Source organism: Podarcis filfolensis, assembly GCF_964270895.1.
Source record: "Podarcis filfolensis genome assembly, chromosome: 13".
NCBI lineage: Eukaryota > Metazoa > Chordata > Lepidosauria > Squamata > Lacertidae > Podarcis > Podarcis filfolensis.
This window is the reverse complement of record NC_139615.1, coordinates 1,006,976-1,028,307: the sequence shown is the minus strand read 5'-3', so window position 1 is coordinate 1,028,307 and position 21,332 is coordinate 1,006,976. Positions and strand designations below refer to the sequence as shown.

The 21,332-nt window shown below is 52.2% G+C and overlaps 2 protein-coding genes across 2 annotated transcripts; one reads left to right on the top strand and one right to left on the bottom strand.

Annotated features, from left to right (window-relative positions):
* Nucleotides 1–921: 921 nt before the first annotated feature.
* LOC310746932 (uncharacterized protein) lies at nt 922–4,942 on the bottom strand (the record flags this gene model as incomplete). Its single annotated transcript, XM_083581193.1, has 3 exons — nt 922–1,483; nt 3,809–3,929; nt 4,763–4,942. The coding sequence occupies 3 exons, from the start codon at nt 4,940–4,942 to the stop codon at nt 927–929; spliced, it is 858 nt and encodes a 285-aa protein (XP_083437319.1). The 3' UTR covers nt 922–926.
* A 1,006-nt stretch (nt 4,943–5,948) lies between these two features.
* Nucleotides 5,949–19,464, top strand: LOC310746830 (calpain-5-like). The gene is made up of 12 exons (XM_083580974.1): nt 5,949–6,142; nt 7,663–7,794; nt 8,333–8,541; nt 10,680–10,872; nt 12,415–12,611; nt 13,305–13,382; nt 14,156–14,339; nt 15,240–15,365; nt 16,799–16,995; nt 17,719–17,840; nt 18,342–18,478; nt 19,015–19,464. The coding sequence occupies exons 1-12, from the start codon at nt 5,978–5,980 to the stop codon at nt 19,192–19,194; spliced, it is 1,920 nt and encodes a 639-aa protein (XP_083437100.1). The 5' UTR covers nt 5,949–5,977; the 3' UTR covers nt 19,195–19,464.
* The last annotated feature ends 1,868 nt before the right edge of the window (nt 19,465–21,332 follow it).

The following is a 21,332-nucleotide window of genomic DNA, read 5'->3' as shown; positions in this document are numbered from 1 at the left end:
CTTCTGAGGGCGCCCGGCCCTCTCTCCTACCTTCAGAAAGTTCTTCCTAACATCTGCTTGGAGAATCTCGCTGGTGTGGACGACACTGCAGGCCCCCCAGTTCTCCATCTGCTGCTGCTGCTGTGTGCATATGAAGCCCTTGCTTTTGCTGCATCCTGGCGCTTTCTTGGCACGCCAGTCCAGGGCGTGGGGGTTCCTGGCTCCCCAACCGGTTCTGCCAGCTTCCTGTGGGGCTCCTGGTAGGTCTGGATGTGGGCCTGCCCCTCTCTGCAAGCTCCAGCCTGCGCCTCCCGCAAAGAGGAAGCTGCGCTGGACCCGCCGGGAGGAAGCAGGTAAGAGGCCTCACCTTTGCCCACCTGTTGGGAGGTGAGGGGAGGAGGAGGAGAAGTCCCTTGGGTGGGACCAGAGGCAGAGCGCAAGGCCTGGGAAAAGGGTTTGTGCAAAAGCACCCATGCCCAAAAGAGCCTGGGGCAGAAGCGAGAAAGGGGTGCCTCTGGAAGAACTTTCTGAGGGTGAGATCCTCAGAAGGGGGTGGCCTCTCCTTCGTGGCTTCTTAAACAAGGGTTTGGCTGGCCAGGGATTCCTGCATCGCCTGGGGTTGGACTAGATGGCCCCTGGAGGCGCCTTGCAGCTCTATAATTTCAGGGTTGATTTTTGAAGCCCTTGCTGCCTCCGGAGATGGCGAGTGCCACCACTTTTGGCTGGCAAGGGTCCTCTAGTTGTCCAGTCCCCTGCGACGCACCGTGCCCCTCACCGCCTCTCCGTCGGAGAGGGGCAGGATCCGGCTTGCCTTTCCCACGGATCCCTTCCTAGCTCCGCACCAAGGCCGCTTTTCGGAGGCGAGCCTCCCAGGAGGCGCGAGCGCCCGGGCGCGCGGCGGCGGCAGCAGCCTCCGCTCCCCACAAACACGCGGACACGTCGGGGGCTCACTGGGCGACTTCTTTACTGACCCGGGCGGGCGAGGCCCCCCCTGGCCGCCTGACGGGGGGCGTCCGGCTGCACAGCTCCCGGAGCTGCTGGGGGAGCAGCGTCGCCTGTCCGCCCTCGCCCAGGACGCAGGGGAGCCAGCGCGCGTCGTAGACCACCTGCCCTCGAGGGGCGCCGCCGCCGCAGCTCCCTTTGGGGACTTCGCCCTTGGAGTCCGTGCGCAGGATCAGGATCTTGGAGGGGCAGGGAGCGCGCAGGCGGCGCTCCCGAGGGGACGGCGAGCGGCTCGGCACCTGCTGCCGCGAGCGCTGCCGCCGCCCCGACGGGTCCTCCAGCTCCTCGGGTTGCTGCTGCTGCTCCCGCCGCCGGGCGCTGCTCGACGGCTCGGGGCGCTTCCCGTCGGTCCCGTCCCGCCTGGAGCCCCGACGGCTCACTCCGCTGCCACCGCCGCCGCCGAGGGCCGCCAGGCTGGAGCTGTGTCGGTGCGTCCGGGGAGCCGTCTCTGGTCGAGAGGAGGCGCGGTGGGTGCTGCGCGCGCCTTTGGAGCGTCCACCTTCTGCAAATTGGGGTGCGGGGGGGGAAGAGAGAGAAATTGTGAGGTCCGAAGGAGGAGGGTCCCCAAATTGCTGCTCCCTCTCTGTGCCCCCGTCCCAATTCGGGGCATCTCCGGGCGCCCCGATCTGCGGACCTTTCCGTGCGCCAGAGGCACTCGGCCGTTCCGGTACCCAAAGTCACACCGGCCCACCGAGGGGAGATTTTTATTGCATGAGATTTTTTTTGGAACTGCCTGTTTGTAGGAAACGGCGACAGCAACGCCCTCGAGCGGTTTACCAGGAAAATATACCGTTACCCAGGAAAATGGGGAATAATTTGCAACCCGACTTTAATGCGCACAAGACAGAATGGAATTTCTAAGCACCTGGCGCCGGAAGTGGTGCCGTTGAAGGCTCCTGCCTGGTGTCAAAACGCAGGGAGTTCCAAAGTTGTATGTGCTGCCACACTAAGTTATAGATTTCGTGTAAGGGAAGCCCCTCCAAGGGAGCATTGCAGGAAGGCGCTCTGCACATGCTTGAGAGCAGCCTGCCCTATGCGCCTAACTCCAGCTGCTACTGAGCTGAGTTCTGCTGGGGTTGCAACCGGAGCAGCAGGGGCTGCGGTGTGTGTGTGTGGTTGGTCCCATGAGCTCCGGGTCTTGGAGGTCCCAGGCCACAGGGAGGTCAGGCTGGCCTCAACCAGAGCCAGGGCTTTTTCGGCCGTGGCCCCGATCTGGTGGAACACTCTGTCCCAAGAGACTAGAGTCCTGCGGGACTTGACATCTTTTTGCAGGGCCTGCAAGACGGAGCTGTTTCACCAGGCCTTTGGCCGAGGCGCAGTCTGACCCCGTCTCTCCTTCTGTAATCCTCATAGAACTCTAGCCCAATGGTTGCCATTAATTTGACTCTGAATTGATTTTAGAATGAATTGATTTTAGAATGTATTTCAATTAATTGACCGTGATTTTATGTAAACTGTGTTACTTTTACTGTTGTTAGCCGCTCTGAGCCCAGCTTCGGCTGGGGAGGGCGGGATATAAATTAAATATCATTATTATTATCATCATCTGAGGTAGAGAATCCTGCAAGCACGGGTTTCTGTCTCTCTTTCCCTTACTGTTTAAATGCAACTATTAAAATGCATTTTCTCAACACCCCAGTTGCCTGAGGAGGCCACCTCACTCTGCTGAATGGGAGGGCTGGGCCCTCTTGGGCACGAGTGACTCTGCCCCCCCAGCCATGAGTGTAGCCAGGATTCAAGTTAGATGGGGCAGGACTTTTGTTGGTGGGGGAGAACCAATGTGGTTGGTTAGTTAGTTAAGTGTTTCTATTGTTTTGCTGAAGACAGGAGACCCTGGCGTGCTCTGGTCCAGGGGGTCACGAAGAGTCGGACACGACTAAACGACTAAACAAACAAAATTGTTTTGCTTGATGGGGCGCGGCTGCCCCCTGCCCCCCCCCGGCTACGCCTGTGCCATCTCTAAGCTGCCCGGCCCTTAATTCCAGTTTTTCCTTGACTTTTGATATGCACCCTGTCTTGGACCTAAAAGCAGAGAGGGAAGAGAGTGTCTCCCATCCCACACACAGTGGGGTTCCTGGTACCACCTCCAGCTGAAAAGGGGGGGGCTGTAGCCTTGGGTTCAGCCCCCCCCCTTACAACACACCCAGCTAGGCCTGGCAAACCCCAGAGAACCACTGCTGCTGCCGGCCCGTGCAGACAGTGCTGATCTAGATGCACCCAAGGGGGTCTTGGATTATCCGTGGGTTGGGGACATCCTCACCTGGGATGGGGCGAAGAGACAGGAGGAGCCTCAGATCCGCTTTAAACTGCAGTGCAGACAAGCCCCGGAAGATTGGGAAGGGAGCTTTTCTTGGCGGGAAGATGGGCAAAGGGAAGGAGCCTGGAAAAACCTGCCTGATGCTCCAAGCTAGGCCAGCGGCGCCTAGACAGCGCCTGGACTACAACTCCCATCACCCCCTTTCAGCTTGTGGTTGAGGGAGGTGGGGATTGCAGTCCAGGCAACACCAGAGAGCCCAAAGTCAAAGAACAGGGCCCTACGCCGACTGGCCGGCCGCATCTCTCCTTGGGTTGCTGATCTGCCTGCAGATGCTGTCAGGACTCGAACTCAGGGCCTTCTGCAGGCAGAGCAACACAAGCCATCCTGGACTGTGCAGAGTCCAGGCAAAGATCCTGTGTGGGGTCCCTGCAGAGTCTGGGGGAGAGCATCTTTCGGGGGCCCTGATGTGGACGGGGATCTTGGTCCAAGGCTGCCCCTGCGTTGTTCCTGCCCCCCCCGGCCTCTGGGGGCTCCCCAACTTTTCTCATCCCACAAAAATGACTCCCCGACCTCGGCTGCTTGTCGGCTCCAGCGCCTCCTTCGCCTCCTGCTCCTCCACTTCCTGCTTCTCTCTCTTGCGCTTGCTCCGGGGAACCTCTTTGCTGCTGAAGGGCGGCGGAGGCAGGCAGAGCTGGTGGGGGGGAGAAATAATAATAATAATAATAATAATAATAATAATAATAATAATGTAATAATTTCTTTATATCCTGCCCATCTGGCTGGGTTTCCCCAGCCACTCTGGGCAGCTCCCAACATAATAATAATAATAATAATAATAATAATAATAATAATAAAACAATAAAAGATTAAAAACTTCCCTAAACAGAGCTGCCTTCAGGTATCTTCTGAAAGTCAGATAGTTGTTTATGTGGCCATTCCAGGCAGGCGCCACCACTGAGAAGGCCCTCTTCCTGGTTCCCTGTAACCTCACTTCTCCCGACCAAGCCGGTTTCAGTCCCATGATGAGGCCTGAATCCCGACTGGAAGGGATCCAAATGGTCTGCTTCTTCCAGGCATGCTTGGAGTTGTTCAGCAACCACTCGCTCAATCACCTTGCCCAAGAATGGAAGATTTGAGACTGGGCGATAGTTGGCCATATTGGCAGCGTCTAAAGTTGTTTTTTTAAAGAAGCGGTTTAATGACCGCCTCTTTCAGCGGGTCTGGGAAGGCTCCCTCACGGAGGGAAGCATTCACCACCCCACGAAGCCCATCGCCCAGCCCTTCCCTGCTGGCTTTTATGAGGCCAGGTCAGCAGGTCCAGTGAGCAGGGCATCAGGTGCCCTCCTCCAACAACCAATCCCAGCTTCAGGTGGGCCAGCTGGGCTTGGGTCATTCCTGCATTTCAGGGGGTTGATCTAGATGACCCTTAGGGGTCCCTCCTGAATCTACGGGTCTATAATTCTTGAATTTCCTGCCCCAGAGCCAGCATTATTCCTCCCCCCAAAACCCCTCGCCCGTCCTCACCAGAGCAATGACGTTGTTGGCTACGCAGAGCAAGACCAGGCCGCCCAGAAACTTGATGGCCAAGTCCCCGACCTCCTGGCAGGAGCTGTGCTTGGAAGACATGGCAGGAGGCGTGCAGCCATTGCAGACTGAGGGCCAAGAAACCAGCCAGTGGGGGGGGGGGCAGGGAGGAGAAGCCATTGTGAGGCGGCAGCGATGAGCTCACAGTAGGAGCGGAGGGGGCAGTGAAGGCCTGGCATTGTGTGGGGCCTTCCCTCCCTGCCCTATAAGCCCCCCGTTGACCCGCGAAAGGCAAACTCTCAGGAGTTTTTAAGGAATTGACAGGCTGCGTTGATTCCTGTGTTGCGGGTTGGGATGGATGTCCTTTAGGGGTCTCCCTTCCCACTCGCCAATTCCGTGATTAGATTTCAAAAGAATAAAAGTCAAATCTGCCTCCTATTCTTTCTTCTTCCTGTTTTATTCTATCGCTTTGGGGGCTTCTTCTTTTTTTGAATTTGCATTTTATTTATTTCTTAACATTCTTATATTACATCAGTAAACGTTGTCCTATTACATTACAGGACTTCTGTAATATAATTTCCAACATGTATACAAAAATTATATACAAATTTTATATACCTAGAAGTAAAATGAAACACAAAAAAAGAAAGAGAAAAAACAAAAACCAATTCCCCCCCCAAATCATATACATACCAACACACTAGACTTCCTGTCTTTCCCGTTTGTATATTCCTCTTTTGCAAATGAATGTACGATACAATACGGTATCTTTATTGTCATTGTCCCATACAGAACAATGAAACTGAAAAATCTACATAAGACATTCAAAAACCCCTAAAAACTCTGAAACCCCATTTTAAAATACAATATTCTCCTATAGAGACTCCTTATACTGTGTTTAAAACCAGAATTGCATTTGGGTAGAAACTGTTTCTCAGGCAGCTAGTCCTAAGAGAATGTACTCTTATTATTGTATATTTCTTTACATATTATCTAATACATTCCTATATCAATATGTGCTCTTAGTCTTATTTCTCAACTCAGTCTCACTCCAACGTCAATCGAATGCTAGCTATGCAAATCTGCCTCCTAACCTGCGTTTTGGTTTTATTCCCCCCCCACCCCCATATTTCTGACCCGGGGTCCCTCGTCCTCCTCCAAGGGCTGCAGCCCCCTGCCCTGTGTCCCCCCCCATTGCTTCCTCTCTAGGTCGCCATGCCTTCCAGGCTGAAGTTCTTCCGGGGACAGCACTACCAGCACCTGAAGAAGCGCTGCCTGCAGCAGCAGAGCCTCTTTGAGGACCCCGAGTTCCCGGCCACAAACGCCTCCCTCTTCTACCGCAGAGACCCTCTGCAGGGAGTCTCCTGGAAGCGCCCCGGGGTGAGCAGGAGACAGGGGTTCACATTCCCCCACTCGGCCCCCGTGAAGCTCCCTTGGGGGCCGGTCTCCCCGCCTCTCTCAGGCTGGCCTCCCTCACAGGGGTTATTGAGAAGGGGAGCCCCCCTTGAATCACAGAATTGCAGAGTCTCAAGGGACCCTCAGAGGCTGTCTAGTCCAACCCCGTGTGCAATGCAGGAATCTTTTGCCTGACGTGGGGCTCGAACCCACAACCTTGAGATTAAGACTCTGCCAACTGAGCTATCCCTGTATTAGGAGGGAAATGTGGGGTGGGAATTAAATGAATACATAAATATGGGGTCTTGGTGTGGGGAAAATCCTACTGTATATAAAGGACTTCAGCTCAGCAGACCCCCATAGACTTGGGGTCCCCTCCAAGAGGAGGGTGTGTCCTTGACCCCAAAGGGGTGGGTGGGAGAGAGTGGGGGCCTGGGCAGCTGTGGGGGACTCCCTGGTCCTGAATGGGGCAACTGTGCCCCTGAAGGACCAGGTGCGCAGCCTGGGAGTCATTTTGGACTCACCACTGTCCATGGAGGCACAGGTCAATTCTGTGTCCAGGGTAGCTGTCTACCAGCTCCATCTGGTGCGCAGGATGAGACCCTCCCTGCCCGCAGACTGTCTGGCCAGCGTGGCGCATGCTCTAGTTATCTCCCGCTTGGACTACTGCAACGCGCTCTACGTGGGGCTACCTTTGAAAGTGACCCGGAAACTACAACTAATCCAGAATGTGGCAGCTAGACTGGGGACTGGGAGCGGCTGCCGAGACCACCTAACACCTTCACTGCTCCCAGTGCGTTTCCGAGCACAATTCAAAGTGTTGGTGCTGACCTTGAATGGCCTTGGTCCTGAATACCTGGAGGAGCGTCTCCACCCCCATTGTTCGGCCCGGACACCGGGGTCCCTCTCCTAGCGACTTCTGGCAGCTCCCTCCCTGTGAGAAGTGAGGTTACAGGGAACCAGGCAGAGGGCCTTCTCGGTGGTGGCACCCGCCCTGTGGAACGCCCTCCCACTAGATGTCGAAGAGAACAACTACCACCAGACTTTTAGAAGACATCTGAAGGCAGCCCTGTTTAGGGAAGCTTTTAATGTGTGATGTATTACGGTGTTTTAATATTTTGTTGGAATCTGCCCAGGGTGGCTGGGGAAGCCCAGCCAGATGGGCGGGGTATAAATAATAAATTATTATTATTATTATTATTATTATTATTATTATTATTATTAATTTATTTACTTATTTACTTATTTATATAAAGTGGGGAAGGCAGGAGCGTCTTTTCCCACATTGCCAGGGTTGGACTAGATGCCTCTGGGTGCCTCTTCCAATGCTATGATTCCGTGCGATGCTGCCTTCCACTGCCGCTGCTTAAGCTGAAGACCTGGCAGGGCTGTTTCTCAGGGGGAGGTGGGTGGGGAGAAGCCCCCTGGTCTGCCCAGTCCTGCCCCATACTGGGGGGCGTTTGGGGTTCCAATGTCCAGAGAGCCTCTCTCCCTCCCTTGGCCAGGAGCTGTGCGCTGACCCCCGGCTCTTTGTGGACGGCATCAGCCCCAGGGACCTGCACCAGGGCAGCCTCGGGAACTGCTGGTTTGTGGCGGCCGCCTCCTGCCTGGCCAGCGAGCCCAGCATCTGGAAGAAGGTAGGGGCCCCTCCTTTGCCCACCCCCTTCCCCCCTTCCCTGCCCCCTCTCTGCCCAAGCAGACACCAGCCTCTCTCTTGTTTGCAAGCGGGATCTAGCCATGATGTGAACTGGGACTGGTTGGTTCAGGCCAGGGTGCCTCTGGTCATGTGCAGAGTGCCCGAAAGAGAGATGCAGCCCTGTCCAGAGGGGTGCCCTCTGAGGGGTGCCAGGGTGCCAGGCCTGCTGCGCCCAAGCAGAATCCAGTACTTCTCTTTTTATTTTTTAAAATTAATTTATTTAACATAATTATTGCAAAAGATCCATTAAGGGTTCGGTCAGTCAGCCAGCTACAAATCCACCTAACAGCTCCCTCATCTTACCCACATTTTACCAGCTTCCTCGCGAGAAAATCCTGGGGGACTTTGTCAAAAGCCTTCCTGAAATCAAGATAAACTATGTCCTCAGCGTTCCCCTGATCCACTGAGTTTGTGTCTTGGCCTTTTTCTTTGACCTCCTCCTGCCGAGTCCAAAGCCCTTCCTGCTTCTCTTCCCTCAGGTCATCCCCAACCCTCGGGAGCAGGATTGGGACCCTCGCCGGCCCCACACATATGGCGGCATCTTCCGCTTCCGCTTCTGGCGCTGGGGCAGCTGGACGGAGGTTGTGGTGGACGACCGGCTGCCCTGCCGCCAGGGACAGCTCCTCTTCTGCCGCTCGGCCGAGCCCCGCGAGTTCTGGAGCGCCCTCTTGGAGAAGGCCTACGCCAAGTGGGTGGGGCAAAATGGCGGGGGAATTGGGTGGGGGGTCTTCTCAAGGAGAGACCTGCTGCTGGATCAGGCCACCTGGTTCAGCATCCTGGCCTCAAAATAGCCAAAGGACCCCAAGAACCTGGGAGCGAGATATATTGGCAAAACCTATTGGTGTTTCACAACTTTCCGACTCGTTGCAGGACCTTAGCCAGACCTAGCAGAGTCAACGCAGAATCCACGAAAGCAATTGGCGACTTGGCTGCAGACAGGATAGACGAAGCAGGAACCAGGAACTTGTAGTTAGGTGTTTATTATATACAGCGTACTATTTACAGGAACACCGGGACGCGGGTGGTGCTGGGGGTTAAACCACAGAGCCTAGGACTTGCCGATCAGAAGGTCGGCGGTTCAAATCCCCGCGACGGGGTGAGCTCCCGTTGTTCGGTCCCTGCTCCTACCCACCTAGCAGCTCGAAAGCACCCTTAAGTGCAAGTAGATAAATAGGTACCGCTCCGGCGGGAAGGTAAACGGTGTTTCCGTGCGCTGCTCTGGTTCGCCAGAAGCGGCTTAGTCCTGCTGGCCACATGACCCGGAAGCTGTACACCGGCTCCCTTGGCCAGTAAAGCGAGATGAGCGCCGCAACCCCAGAGCCGTCCACGACTGGACCTAACGGTCAGGGGTCCATTTACCTTTACCTATTTACAGGAGCAGAACACGGACCTTTTGCTAGCTCTCTCTGACACGACTCACAACTCCTACACTCACTGACACACTGAACCTCTGAACACTGAACTAACACATTCCAGTTAGTAGGCCATTAATTATCGCTCCCTTGAGAGAGCTTGACCAATCAGGGAGCTGTCTCCATGTCTCTGTTATCACCAGGCAGACTTACTCCTTCACATGACCTTCTGGCTGTCTGCCAAACCTTAATTGACTCTGTGTGAGTAGCTGCACGTACATAGTTTCCTAACAAGATAGACTGACTCTGCACCTGGAGGCTCCATGAGAACATCAGAAGAGCCCCCATTGGCTGCTGGATTGAGCCAATGGGGGCCCATCTAGCCCTGTTTTCACAGTGGCCAAGTGGATGCCCCAGTGCAGAAGCCTGCGGTCAGGATTCGAACACAAGAGCGCTCCCCCGTCCTGCAATTTCCTGCAACTGGGGTTCAGAAGCTTTGACTGTGGACGCAGAGCAAAAATTGATAGCCCTCTCCTCCATGAATTTGTGTGATCCTTTTTAAAAGGCATCCAGATTGGCTCCTGTAGCAGGGAGTTCCACAGTCGCAACACAGGAATCACGGCTCAAGAACCCCTGACAGAAAGCCAACAGATGTCATGTGGCTCTTTTTATAATATACCAGAGTACTTAAAAAAAAAATCTAATCTAGAAAAATGAACAGGAGAAGGGGAAAGCAAAAGGAAAGGAAACATAGAAAAAGATGAAATGGCTTCTGATTTTCCATCTGCTAGCTGAATATACTAATATATTCGCTCAAATTAATATTCAGCTATTCTATTTCCTATCAACCATTATTTTTTGCCAGATATTATTTAATTTTATTTAAACCCCGCCCTCCCCGGCCAAGACCGGGCTCAGGGCAGCTAACACCTGGTATAAAAACAATTGATTAAAATGCAACTTAAAAACAAGATTAAAATACTACTTAAAATGCAGCCTCATTTCAGTGGAAGCCCAGATAGAAAACTGTTTGTGGGGAGAAAACGGCAAATCTTCATCAAGGCCAACTCTCCGGACTGGTTCTACGTGGGTCAGAAAAGACAGGGAAGTCCCCAAATAGGGGTTCCATCACAGAAGGAAAAGGAAGTTAATTTAAAGTCCGCTTTCAGTCTTAATAAATGTCAATAATGGGCTTCGCAAGTGTGGGGCGGGCGGCTGGGATTCTCAGACCCTCCTCCTGACAGACTCTCCATTGGGGCGGCTGGCTGGCTGTAATTCCCCCCCTTCAAGGGCTGTGTGGTCAAATGGTTAGAGCACCTGCTCTGAGGATGGGCCTTGTTCCTTTGTCCAAAAGACCGGTCATTGGGGAGTGACCAGCCCACCCCAGCCCCATCTTCAGCATTGGGGGGGTCCCCCTCCCCGCTGACCACTGGGCATTCCAGCCCACCCACCCTCTTTCCCCTCTCCTCCCCAGGCTGAATGGATGCTACGAGGCCCTGGAGGGCGGCAACACGGCCGAGGCGCTGGTGGACTTTTCGGGGGGCATTTCGGAGCCCCTGGCGCTGGACGAGGGGGGCTTCGGCACGGACCCCGAGAAGCGGAAGGAGCTCTTCCAGCAGCTGAAGAAAGCCCACGCCCGGGCGGCTCTCGTCAGCTGCTCCATCCGGGTGAGAAAAGAGGCCGAGGTGAAGGAGAGGCAGCGTGGCGCAGTGGTTAGAGCGCGGAAAGAGACCGGCGTTCGAATAACCCCGGCGCTCGCTTGGTGTGACCCTGAAGGCCAGCCTCTGCCTCTTGGCTTTCCTCACAGGGCTGTTGTTGGGGGTTGAATGAGGAAGGGGAGAGAGAGAGAGGGAAAGTTTTGGGATATCAGTGCAATAAATAAATTAAATAAAGATTAAACTGGCATTATAAGTAAATAGAGAAGCACAGCACCCGCTGCTGCTGCGAAGGCTTGCAATAAATAAATAAGAAATCAGTAATAAACTGGGGGTGTCTGTGTGCTTCAGTTTTATTTCTACTTTTCAGATATATACATTTCACTGATTTTACAATCCTTTGGACATTTCAGAACCTGACTTCCTTCCCCCTCTTTCTGCAGCTCCTTAAATTTATTTTTTGACATCTTCTGCATTTCCAAATTCACTTAACTCGCTCGTTTATCTTCTTCCAATATTTACTCTTACGTAACTGCAGGTTATTACAATAATCCTGCCAGTGTTTTTTTTATCTGTTTGCAATTTACCTGTAAATAATTCAATAAACCATTTCCACTCTTTTATAAAAAAGTTCGTTATCTGGATTTCTTATTCTTCCGGTAAGTTTCCCCATTTCTGCATATTCCATAAGTTTTTGTATCCATTCTTCTTTTGCTGGGAATTCTCCTTTCCATTTCCGGGCAAGTAACATTCTTGCCGCTGTAGTTGCAGACATAAATAGGTTTCTATACAATTTAGGTAGTTCCGTCCCTATAAGTCCCAGATGAAAAGCTTCTGGGTTTTGTTTGTTTTTTAACAAATGTTACTTTAAAATTCTTTTTCAATTCATTGTATATTGTTTCCCAGTAAGCTTTAACTTTACTGCAAGACCATCCCATACGATAGAAAGTAACATTCTTGCCGCTGTAGTTGCAGACATGAATAAGTTTCTGTACAATTTAGCTAGTTCTGTCCCTATAAGTCCCAAGAGAAAGTCTATTTAGTTAATTTTGTTAAGCTAAATTAACCGGAAATAGCTTGCAGATACTTAATCAGGCTTAGGATTTTGTTTATGTTAAGTGATGAATTAATATGTTTAATTATATAAGGTGAAGATTTAAGGATGTTAATGTTTAAGTTAAATTTTATAAAAATTGGGATTTGGAAAAGTGTTAAAAGGACATGCAATGAAATGCAACCAAGGTGAAGCACGGAAGTCTTTTAACAAATTTAATAACTGTAATTTTCAATAGGGCTATGATTTATGTTTGTTATGTTTGTTTGTCTTGTTTGTTTGTTTATAATATTGTGAAAACCAATAAATTTTTTTTGGGGGGGAAATATAATTCCCAAGAGAAAGGCTTTGTTCTTTTTACAAATTTATTTTGAACATCTTTTTCATTTCATTGTATATCGTTTCCCAGAAAGCCTTAACCTTATTGCAAGACCACCACACGGCGTTCTTAGTCCTGCATGGCTGTTCTCTGAATCTGTGTGTGTTGTGTCCCCCCATAGTCCCTCCCTGGCGAGGGGCCCGAGGCCGAGCTGCCCTGTGGCCTGGTCCGGGGCCACGCCTATGGGGTCACGGCGGTCAGGACTGTCCACCTGCGCAGGAGGAACCTCCTGGAGCTCTTCAAGGTCAAGAAACTGCAGCTGATTCGCATGCGGAACCCCTGGGGGACGGTGGAATGGAACGGGGCCTGGAGCGACAAGTAAGGGGGGGCGGGAAGGCTGCATTAGGGGGGACGGAAGGGGCCCGGGGGGAGAAGTCAGCCCCCTTAGTCGCAGAATAATGGGCATGTAGAGATAGGAGGGGGCACCAGTGGTCATCTAGTCCAGCCCCCACAATGCAAGAATCTGGGGGGGGGGAGCAGCCAGCCCCCTTAGTCATAGAATTAATGGACCTGTAGAGGTAGGGGTGACCCCAGTGGTCATCTAGTCCAACCCCCACAATGCAGGAATCTAGGGGAGCAGTCAGTCCCCTTAGTTGCAGAATTATGGGCCTTTAGAGATAGGAGGGGGTCCAAGCGGTCATCTAGTCCAACTCCTACAATGCAAGAATCTGAGGAGAGCAGCCAGCCCCCTTAGTCACAGAATTATGGGTCTGTAGAGATAGGAGGGGGCACCAGTGGTCATCTAGTCCAACCCCCACAATGCAAGAATCGCAGTTGAAGAATCCCTAAAGAGATGGTCGCCTGATCTCTGCTTAAAAACCTCCAACAAATCCTAGAATGTAGAATGGGAAGGGGAACCCAAAGGTCATCCAGCCCAACCCCCTGCAATGCAATGTGGTGGGCTCCCCCTGGAGGGGAAAGGAGACCGGGTGGGCTCTGGGGGGCTGTTAGAGAGGGTCCTGCTCGAGGGGCGGAGGGTCTCACTTAAAACCTTCCCCCCCCCCTTCGCAGGTCCCCAGAATGGCAGAAGGTGAGCCAGAGAAACCGGAAGCAAATGGGGGTCACCGTCCGGGACGATGGCGAATTCTGGTAAGTTTGGGGTTGGGGGGGCTCCATTGGTCTCTCTGTGATTGTGGTGCCCCTCGGGGTCAGATCCTGCAAGGCTCCATTTCAGGGGTTGGCTGCAGGTCTCTAGGACAGGCACAGGCAAACTCCGGCCCTCCAGATGTTTGGGACTACAATTCCCATCATCCCTGACCACTGGTCCTGTTAGCTAGGGATGATGGGAGTTGTAGTCCCAAACATCTGGAGGGCTGGAGTTTGCCTATGCCTGTGGAAAGACCCCAAGGCAGGCTGGCTCCTGTTTCCCTCTCCATGGGGCAGCCAAGACCAGACTCTGACAGCTGATTGATTGATTGATTGATTGACTGACTGACGGATAGTATTTCTGTTCCAGTTCAAATGAGTCCCAGAGCAGCTCACAAGCAACAAATAACCACATAACGTCAGTAATTGCAACCGATAAAACACTATATTAGCAAACCAGCAAACTAAAAAATAGCTGGACGTCACAATTGGAGCATGACACACCATCTGATTAGCAAACCAATAAGGCGTTTATAATCTCTGAAGCAATATTCACTAAATTGCAACTAAAAATAAGCTGCAAAGTCTACACACCCCAATGTTTCATAATCTTTCGCTCTCTTTGGTTCATTGAGAGAGTGTGTCTAAGGAGCTCCAGGCGGCTCGAGTAAGTGAGCCAAGCCACACACATGTACAGGAAGGTTGAAGTAGAATATTTCTGACCTCAACAGTCCCAGCCTGACTCTTCTTCCCCGTCTCCCTGACTTTCCCGGCAGGATGAGCTTTGAGGACTTCTGCGCCCATTTCACAGACGTCGTCATCTGCCGCCGCATGAACACGGCGAGGCTGAGCTGCCGGCGGAGCTGGGTGGAGGGTCTGCAGTTTGGGGAGTGGGACCCCCAGAAGAGGCGGGCAGGGGGCTGCCTCAACCACCGGGACACCTTCCTGGAGAACCCCCAGGTGACTGGGGGAAAGCGATGGACGTTCTGGGACCCCATATTTCGAAAACCTCATCAGTTTCGGTTGTTTGCAAGCTGAGAATAAGGGTGGCAGGCTGAGTTCTCCTCTTTTTGAGCGTTTTATTTCTTTTGCTTTAAATGCCCTTGCTTTTCCATTTTTGCTGCGATTCCTGCATTGCAAGGCGGGTTGGACTAGATGACCACTGGGAGTCGCTCCCAATTCTGCAGTTCGATTATGTAAATTTATTTATTAAATTTGTATACTGCCCTCCATCCGTAGATCTCAGGGAGGTGCACAGCATAAAAACGCAAGATAAAAACACAAAATACCGTATTGGCCCGAATATAAGCCGCTCCCTTAAAATTCCGCAGGCACTCACACCTGTTCCATTTTACCGTCTGTCTGTTTCAGCAGTGATATCATAAAAGCCCATTTTTGTAAGGTCGTGAATTTAAGGCACACTTTAACTTTTCACGGTCGGAATTTGGGGAAAAAAAGGTGAGGCTTATAGTCAGGCCTATACAGTCATACCTCTTCTTGCGAATGCTTCATGTTGTGTTTTTTTCGGGTTAAGAATGCGGCAAACCCGGAAGTGTTTATTTCAGTGTTTCGCCACATGCACAGAAGCGTTCTGCATGGTTCGCGTATGTGCAGAAGTGCTCTATTGCGCTTTGCACATGCGCAAAAGTGCCACTCTGGTTACGGACTTTACAGGGTGCGAAAGGCACCCCGGAACGGATTGTGTCTGCAACCAGAGGTACCACTGTATGGTACATAATAAAAATAAGAACAAGAACAAATCTGTGTGTGTGTGTGTGTGTGTGTGTGTGTGTGTGTGTGTATGTATACCATATAAGCAGTCAAAACAATAGGCTGACGTTTTCTCTCTTCTCCCCCCAGTTCTTCTTCGACGTGTCTGGGGTTCGAGACTCGGTCCTGATCTCATTGCAGCAGGAAGACACCCGTCAGCTCCGGGGGTCCGGCTCTGGGGGGCACAACCTCCCCATTGGCTTCGAGCTCTTCAGCGTGAGTCCAAGCACCTTGTTCTGGGGGGGGGGGGACTTGGGAGGTGCAGGAAGCTCTGGGTGCGGGGGAGAGTAGGGCGGTTCATAAAAAACTCTTTTTTTGAAAATGCCTTCTCCAAAGGTCTTATCTTGCTACACTAGGGATTATATAGCTATATCTGAAATTTCAAGCGTATCAGTTACCGTATTTTTCGCTCCATAACACGCACTTTTTTCCTCCTAAAAAGCAAGGGGAAATGTCTGTGCGTCTTATGGAGTGAATGTGTGGTCCCTGGAGCCGAATTGCCCAGGGGCAAAAAGCAGATCATGCTCTTTTTTAAAAAAGAGGGAAGTGGGTGTTGAAAGGAAGCAGCTGATCGGCAAGCTATCGGGAGAGAGATAAGGGAGGCTAGAGATAAAGGAGGCTGCCTGGGAGGGGGAGGTAAAGACAGCAAACTTGAAAGGGGAGGGGACAGGAAGACTAAAACAAGCAATGAGGAGAGAAATTAGAAGAAAAGGAGGAGCAAAAAACTGCTCCAGCTAAGGAAAAGACACTAAGGCAAACAAGAGGGAAGGGAGTGTTGAAAGGAAGCAGCTGATTGGCAAGCGATTGGGAGGGAGATAAGGGACGCGGAGACTGCCTGGGAGGAGGGAGGTAAAAGGCCATGGATCCTCAGGACTTTTGCATTGGGTCACCCCAAATTCACCATCAGATCACATAGCATGTCCATGGCTGCAGCCTGCACCAAAAAAACACCCACCCACTGTTTTGTGGGGCCGCAATGGCGCAAAAACGTGGTTACAAAGCACAGATCCACATGGATCCTCAGGAGTTTTGCATTGGGCTACCCCAAATTCAACATCAGATCACATGTCTGTGGCCACAGCATGAACCACAAAAATCATACATCCACTGTTTCGTTCAGAATATTTTTTTTCTTGTTTTCCTCCTCTAAAAACTAGGTGTGTCTTATGGTCAGGTGCGTCTCATGGAGCAAAAAATACGGCAATATTTTGACCCTGCTCTGCTGAATTGAAATTTCAGCCTTCATGACATGGGGAAACGGCCAAGTAAAGAGCTATTTTCATAGAGGAGGGTCAAGATATTAACTGATATGCATGAAATTGCAGAAATAGCTACACAATCCCTAGTGTGGTAAGATAAGACCTTTGGAGAAGGCATTTTCAAAACAAAGCTTTTAATGAACGGCCCTAGGGGGGAGGCCTTGCCTGACCTGGCAGGGGAGGGGCTGAGGAGGGGGGCGTTGGCGCTGCAATTTGAATGGCAGAGTTGGAAGGGACCCCCGGGACTCATCCAGCCCAACGGAGGCCTTTGAGCAGAGGCCGGCTGGTCACCCCCCGGGGATTCTCGAGCGGCGATTCCTGCCCTGCTGGGGTTGGGCTGGATGACCTCTGGGGGCCCCTCCCCGTCCCATGTAATTCCCTTCCTCACAGGTGGAGCAGAACCGGACTTGGCGCCTGCACCGCATCCCGCCCCGAATGGCCGGCTCCACCTACATCAACTCCCGCAGCGTCTTGCTCCGGGCGGAGGTGTCCGGGGGCCGCTACGCCCTCCTGCCCACGACCTTTGACCCCGGCCAAAGCAGCGCCTTCCTCCTGCGCATCTACAGCGAGCGCCCGGCCAGGCTGCGGTGAGCAGGGCCCCTCGAACCCCAGTCTGTATTTTTTTATAATACAGGTTAAAATGCAATTTAAAATGCAGCCTCGTTTTAAAAGTCAAAACCATAAGGGGAAGGAAACATAAGGGTCAGACTGAGTCCAAACCAAAGGCCAGGTGGAACAGCTCTGTCTTGCAGACCCTGCGGAAAGATGTCACGTCCCACAGGGCCCTGGTCTCTTGTGACAGAGCGTTCCACCAAGTCGGGGCCAGTGCTGAAAAGGCCCTGGCCCTAGTTGAGACCAATCTAACCTCCTTGCAACTCGGGACCTCCAAGGTGTTGCCATTTGTGGACCTTAAGGTCCTCCATGGGGCAGACCAGGAGAGGTGGTCCCGTAGGTACGAGGGTCCTAGGCCGCATAGGGCTTTAAAGGTCAAAACGAGCACCTTCAACCTGACCCTTACTCCACCGGGAGCCAGTGCAGCTGGAAAAGCACTGGGTGAATGTGATCTCGCAGCAAGGGCCCTGTGCGGAGTCTCGCTGCGGCATTCTGCACCCGCTGGAGTTTCTGAGTCAGCTTCAAGGGCAGCCCCGTGTAGAGCAAATTATGGTAGTCAAGCCTGGAGGTGACCATTGCATGAATCACTGTGGCCAGGTCAGGGTGAGAAAGGTAAGGGATCTATGTTCCTGTAAGGCTACCCCCCCCCATATTACAATAAAAATACACTTCTTTCCCTCCCTCTCTGCGCCCCCCAGGGCCATCAACCGCAATGACCCCCCACCTCCGCGCTGCAGCTGCTGCTCCGGATCCCACCAGCTCATCACCTCCGTCTGGGTCCATCGGGCCGTGGGGCTGGCACTCCCCAACTCCAGCAAAGGTGAGCTTGCGATGACTCCTGCATTGCAGCGGGTTGTTCTAGATGACCTCTGGGGGTCCCTCCCAACTGTACGGTTCTGTGATTCCAAAGAAAGACACTCCTCTCTCCCAAATGCCACCCCTTTTGGGAGCCTTGACCAGAATTGCAGAATGGTGGAGTTGGAGGGGGGACCCTGGGGGTCATCCAGCCCAACCCGCTGTGATGCAGGAACGGCAGATTGTTTTGTGGATCTCGCTGCCACAAGGCGGGTGTTGAGGGCATGCCCTAGATGGCTTGCCAAAAGGAACGGGGCAAATTCAAGGGGGAGGCGGCAGGAGAGGCCTGCCAGCAGCTGTGAGCTGTGTTGCAGAGCCTCCACATTCAGGCATAGTCTACCTTTGCCCAGGGGGGTTGCTGGTGAGGGAGGGGCTCTTGAGGAAGGCCTAGGCCCTGGGCGAGGGGTCCCACAAGAGGCCTGGGGGCAAATGACCGGGGTGTGTCCCCCTCCCTCTCTCTCTCCAGCCCCAGATGTCTACGTCAAGGTCTGCTCCGAAGGGCAGGCGGTGAGATCCTGCCTCCACAAGGCCGCCTCCAGCCCAGACTTCAACTTCAAGGCCGTCTTCTGCCGCCGGCGCCCGCAGAAGCCCATCCGCATCGAGGTGGGTGGAATTGGGGGGGGGCACACGGGCAGCAACATGATCTCCCACCTGTTACGTTCTGAAGGCAAAGGAAGGATTGGGCCCGGCTTAATACAATACACACGAGGCTTGGCCAGCAAGACTCTGGGAGGCAGCGCGAATAATAATCTGCCACACCCTGGCCCAGCTCCCTTTTATTAACAAAAGAACTTGTAACACAGCGCTTGTAAGAACCAGTCAGATGTCCTCTGAGCATAAAAAAGAAAAAACCTACCAAGTTAAAACTACAAAGAACTAATTTGAGCATGCATACATTTTGGGTAAATAAAACAGGAATCAAGGAGGAATGCATTTAGCAAACCCTGGAGGTCATAAACAGGCAGTAAACAGGAAAGGAAGGATGGCAAGGAAAGATAGTATTTACCAAGCCAGAGGGTTACGTAAGTGGAGGTAGTTTTCTTTCAATCCACAACACGCTGTAAATTACAAATCTGTTTTCCATAACTTTTCTTAATCTACCATCTCACATTACTCTCCTTTTGTTCCCCGCTCCACAGGTGTGGGCCAGGCGGTTCCTGCGCAGCACCCGGCTGGGGTACGTCAAAGTCTTGGCTGCGGAGACCCCCCCAGACGCCGGCAGTGGGCAGGTGCTGCGGCTGCAAGGGGGACCCCCTGCCTGTCCCCCAGGCTCCATCCTCGTGGAGACCTCCACCAGCTCCGACCTCCTGGCTCTGTGAGCTCGGCCGAGGAGCCCTTTGTGGACGCCAGGGAGTGCATTGGGTGCCCGCCTAGGGGTGGGCGTGTTAGGATATAGTTCCATTCCACCTTAAAAGGGTACAGGCATGATATTCGTGTATCACATGCCTGTTTACGTCCAGCACAGTCTGCTGGGAACTTCCGTTGTGTATTGTTTTTGCTATACTGCTCTTTTGCCGGAGACGAAGGGATGCAGACATGTTTTCCTTTGTTCCTGAACTATGCTGAATAAATGCTGTAAATAATGCTTACATCTGCCTCTGTCCGCCTCATCCGCTGTGTGATGGTTTACACACTCTGCTGACAGAGGGTGCACAAGTCTCTAAGCGTATCTGAGGCTCGTGTCGCTGTCTGACTCACGCTGTTTCATGGGAGACTGGTGATCGTCCGGAGCAAGCTGGGGGGGCCTGCCTGATGCCCCCATCTCCCCGGCAGTATCCCAACAACATGGTTTCGGGCCCAGATCCATGGCGCTTACAGGAGAGTAAGACTGCTGATGGCTGCAATCCGATCCCGGCAGTGACAGGGGCATGTGAAGCGAGGCTTTTCTGTGCCGCGGCAGAGACCTGTAGGCACACACGCAAGGGCCGCTGTCCTGCTCAAGAAGAAGCTGTGCTGCTTGTTGCCACTGATTTCTGCGGCGTTCCCAAAGCAAGGAAGGATTGGACCCTGATTAATAGAATACACACGAGGCTTGACCAGCAAGACTCTGGGAGGGGTGCGTATAATAATAATTCCTTCTCCACCCCTCGGCCCAGGTCGTTTTATTCACAAAAGAATTTTTTACACAGTGTCCGTAAGAACCAATCAGATTTCCTCTGAGCATTTCAGAAAACCCCTCATAGGACAAAGTCAGATGAGAAGAAATCCTGTTAACTACAAAGAAACGATTTCCTACTTGAGCATGCATAGTAGTTCAGAGTAAATAAAATAGAAAGCAAGGAGGAATGCTTTTGGGAAACCCCAGAGGTCATAAACAGGCAAGGAAAGAGTATTTACCATTTCCTTGTGAACTCTCTTCCTGGCCCTTAAGATCTGTCTAAAGATTAAACTACATCAAAGTAACCTACTATCTTTATGTCCCGAGGATGCCTGATGAAGCAACTGGCCTGTGTTTAGAATGCTGATACGTGCCTGTCAGGCGTAGAGAAAGCAAGTGGCAGAGATGCAGAGGCCTGTGGGATTTGATTAGAAATTATTGTCAATGAATCAAACCCAGTCAACGCCATGCTTTCATTGCTGACACAAATGGCTTGTTCCATATTTCATAATTCCTCATAGCGATCCCACCTGATCACTACAATTTCTGCAGACGTTTCTTGAAATTTCACTTTATAACGTGTACGAAAAATGGAGAGGACGGTTTCAGCAGCCAATGAGAAGCGAAAGGTGGGGAACAAAAGGGGGAAAGAGGCACACAGGACGAGTCCGGTTGCGCATGGGTGGAATTGATTGTCAAGTCTAGTTCCTGGGACCTTCCGAGGGAGACGGTTCTCTTCTTGCATGCCACAAACGGAAAAGGGAAGCTATAAACATTTACAAAACCTCTCTTTGCTGGGCACCAGGAACTTAGCTGTGAAGCTTTTAGCTTCTGGAACTTCTTTGCTGCTTTCAACTGCTGCTGGTGAATTGCTGAACTTCAAATTTTATATTCTGCTTTAATAAAGTCTTCTAAACCCAGCAGGATCTGTAAAAGCACAGCTGCACTTGTGTAAAGAGTAGAAACTAACAGAGTTTGAACCTGGGAGGATGTTGGCTTTGTGGTTGGGGGAGGCTGGAGAGTGGCTGGCTGGGGCAGGGTAACCCCCCCTTGGAAAGAGCGGGTTTTTGGGGTGCTCCTGGACCCCTCTCTGTCACGCTCAAGAACCCTCTGTGGCTAGGAGCACATTTTCCCAGCTACGGCTGGCGTTATAATACTTTTAAGGTCCCAGGAAAATGGAAAAGCCTCCCCATTGTCTTTTCCTGCACAAATCCTGCCTTAAGGGTATGTCTGTGTATGAATAGGGTGAGCCTGTGACCTGGCTCAGGAGCTAAGTATTTGTCATTACAAAAGACTGGCCAGGCTCCCCAGGGTATCCAATCAAGTAAGCATTAACAGGTAACCTGCCAGACAGGAGGT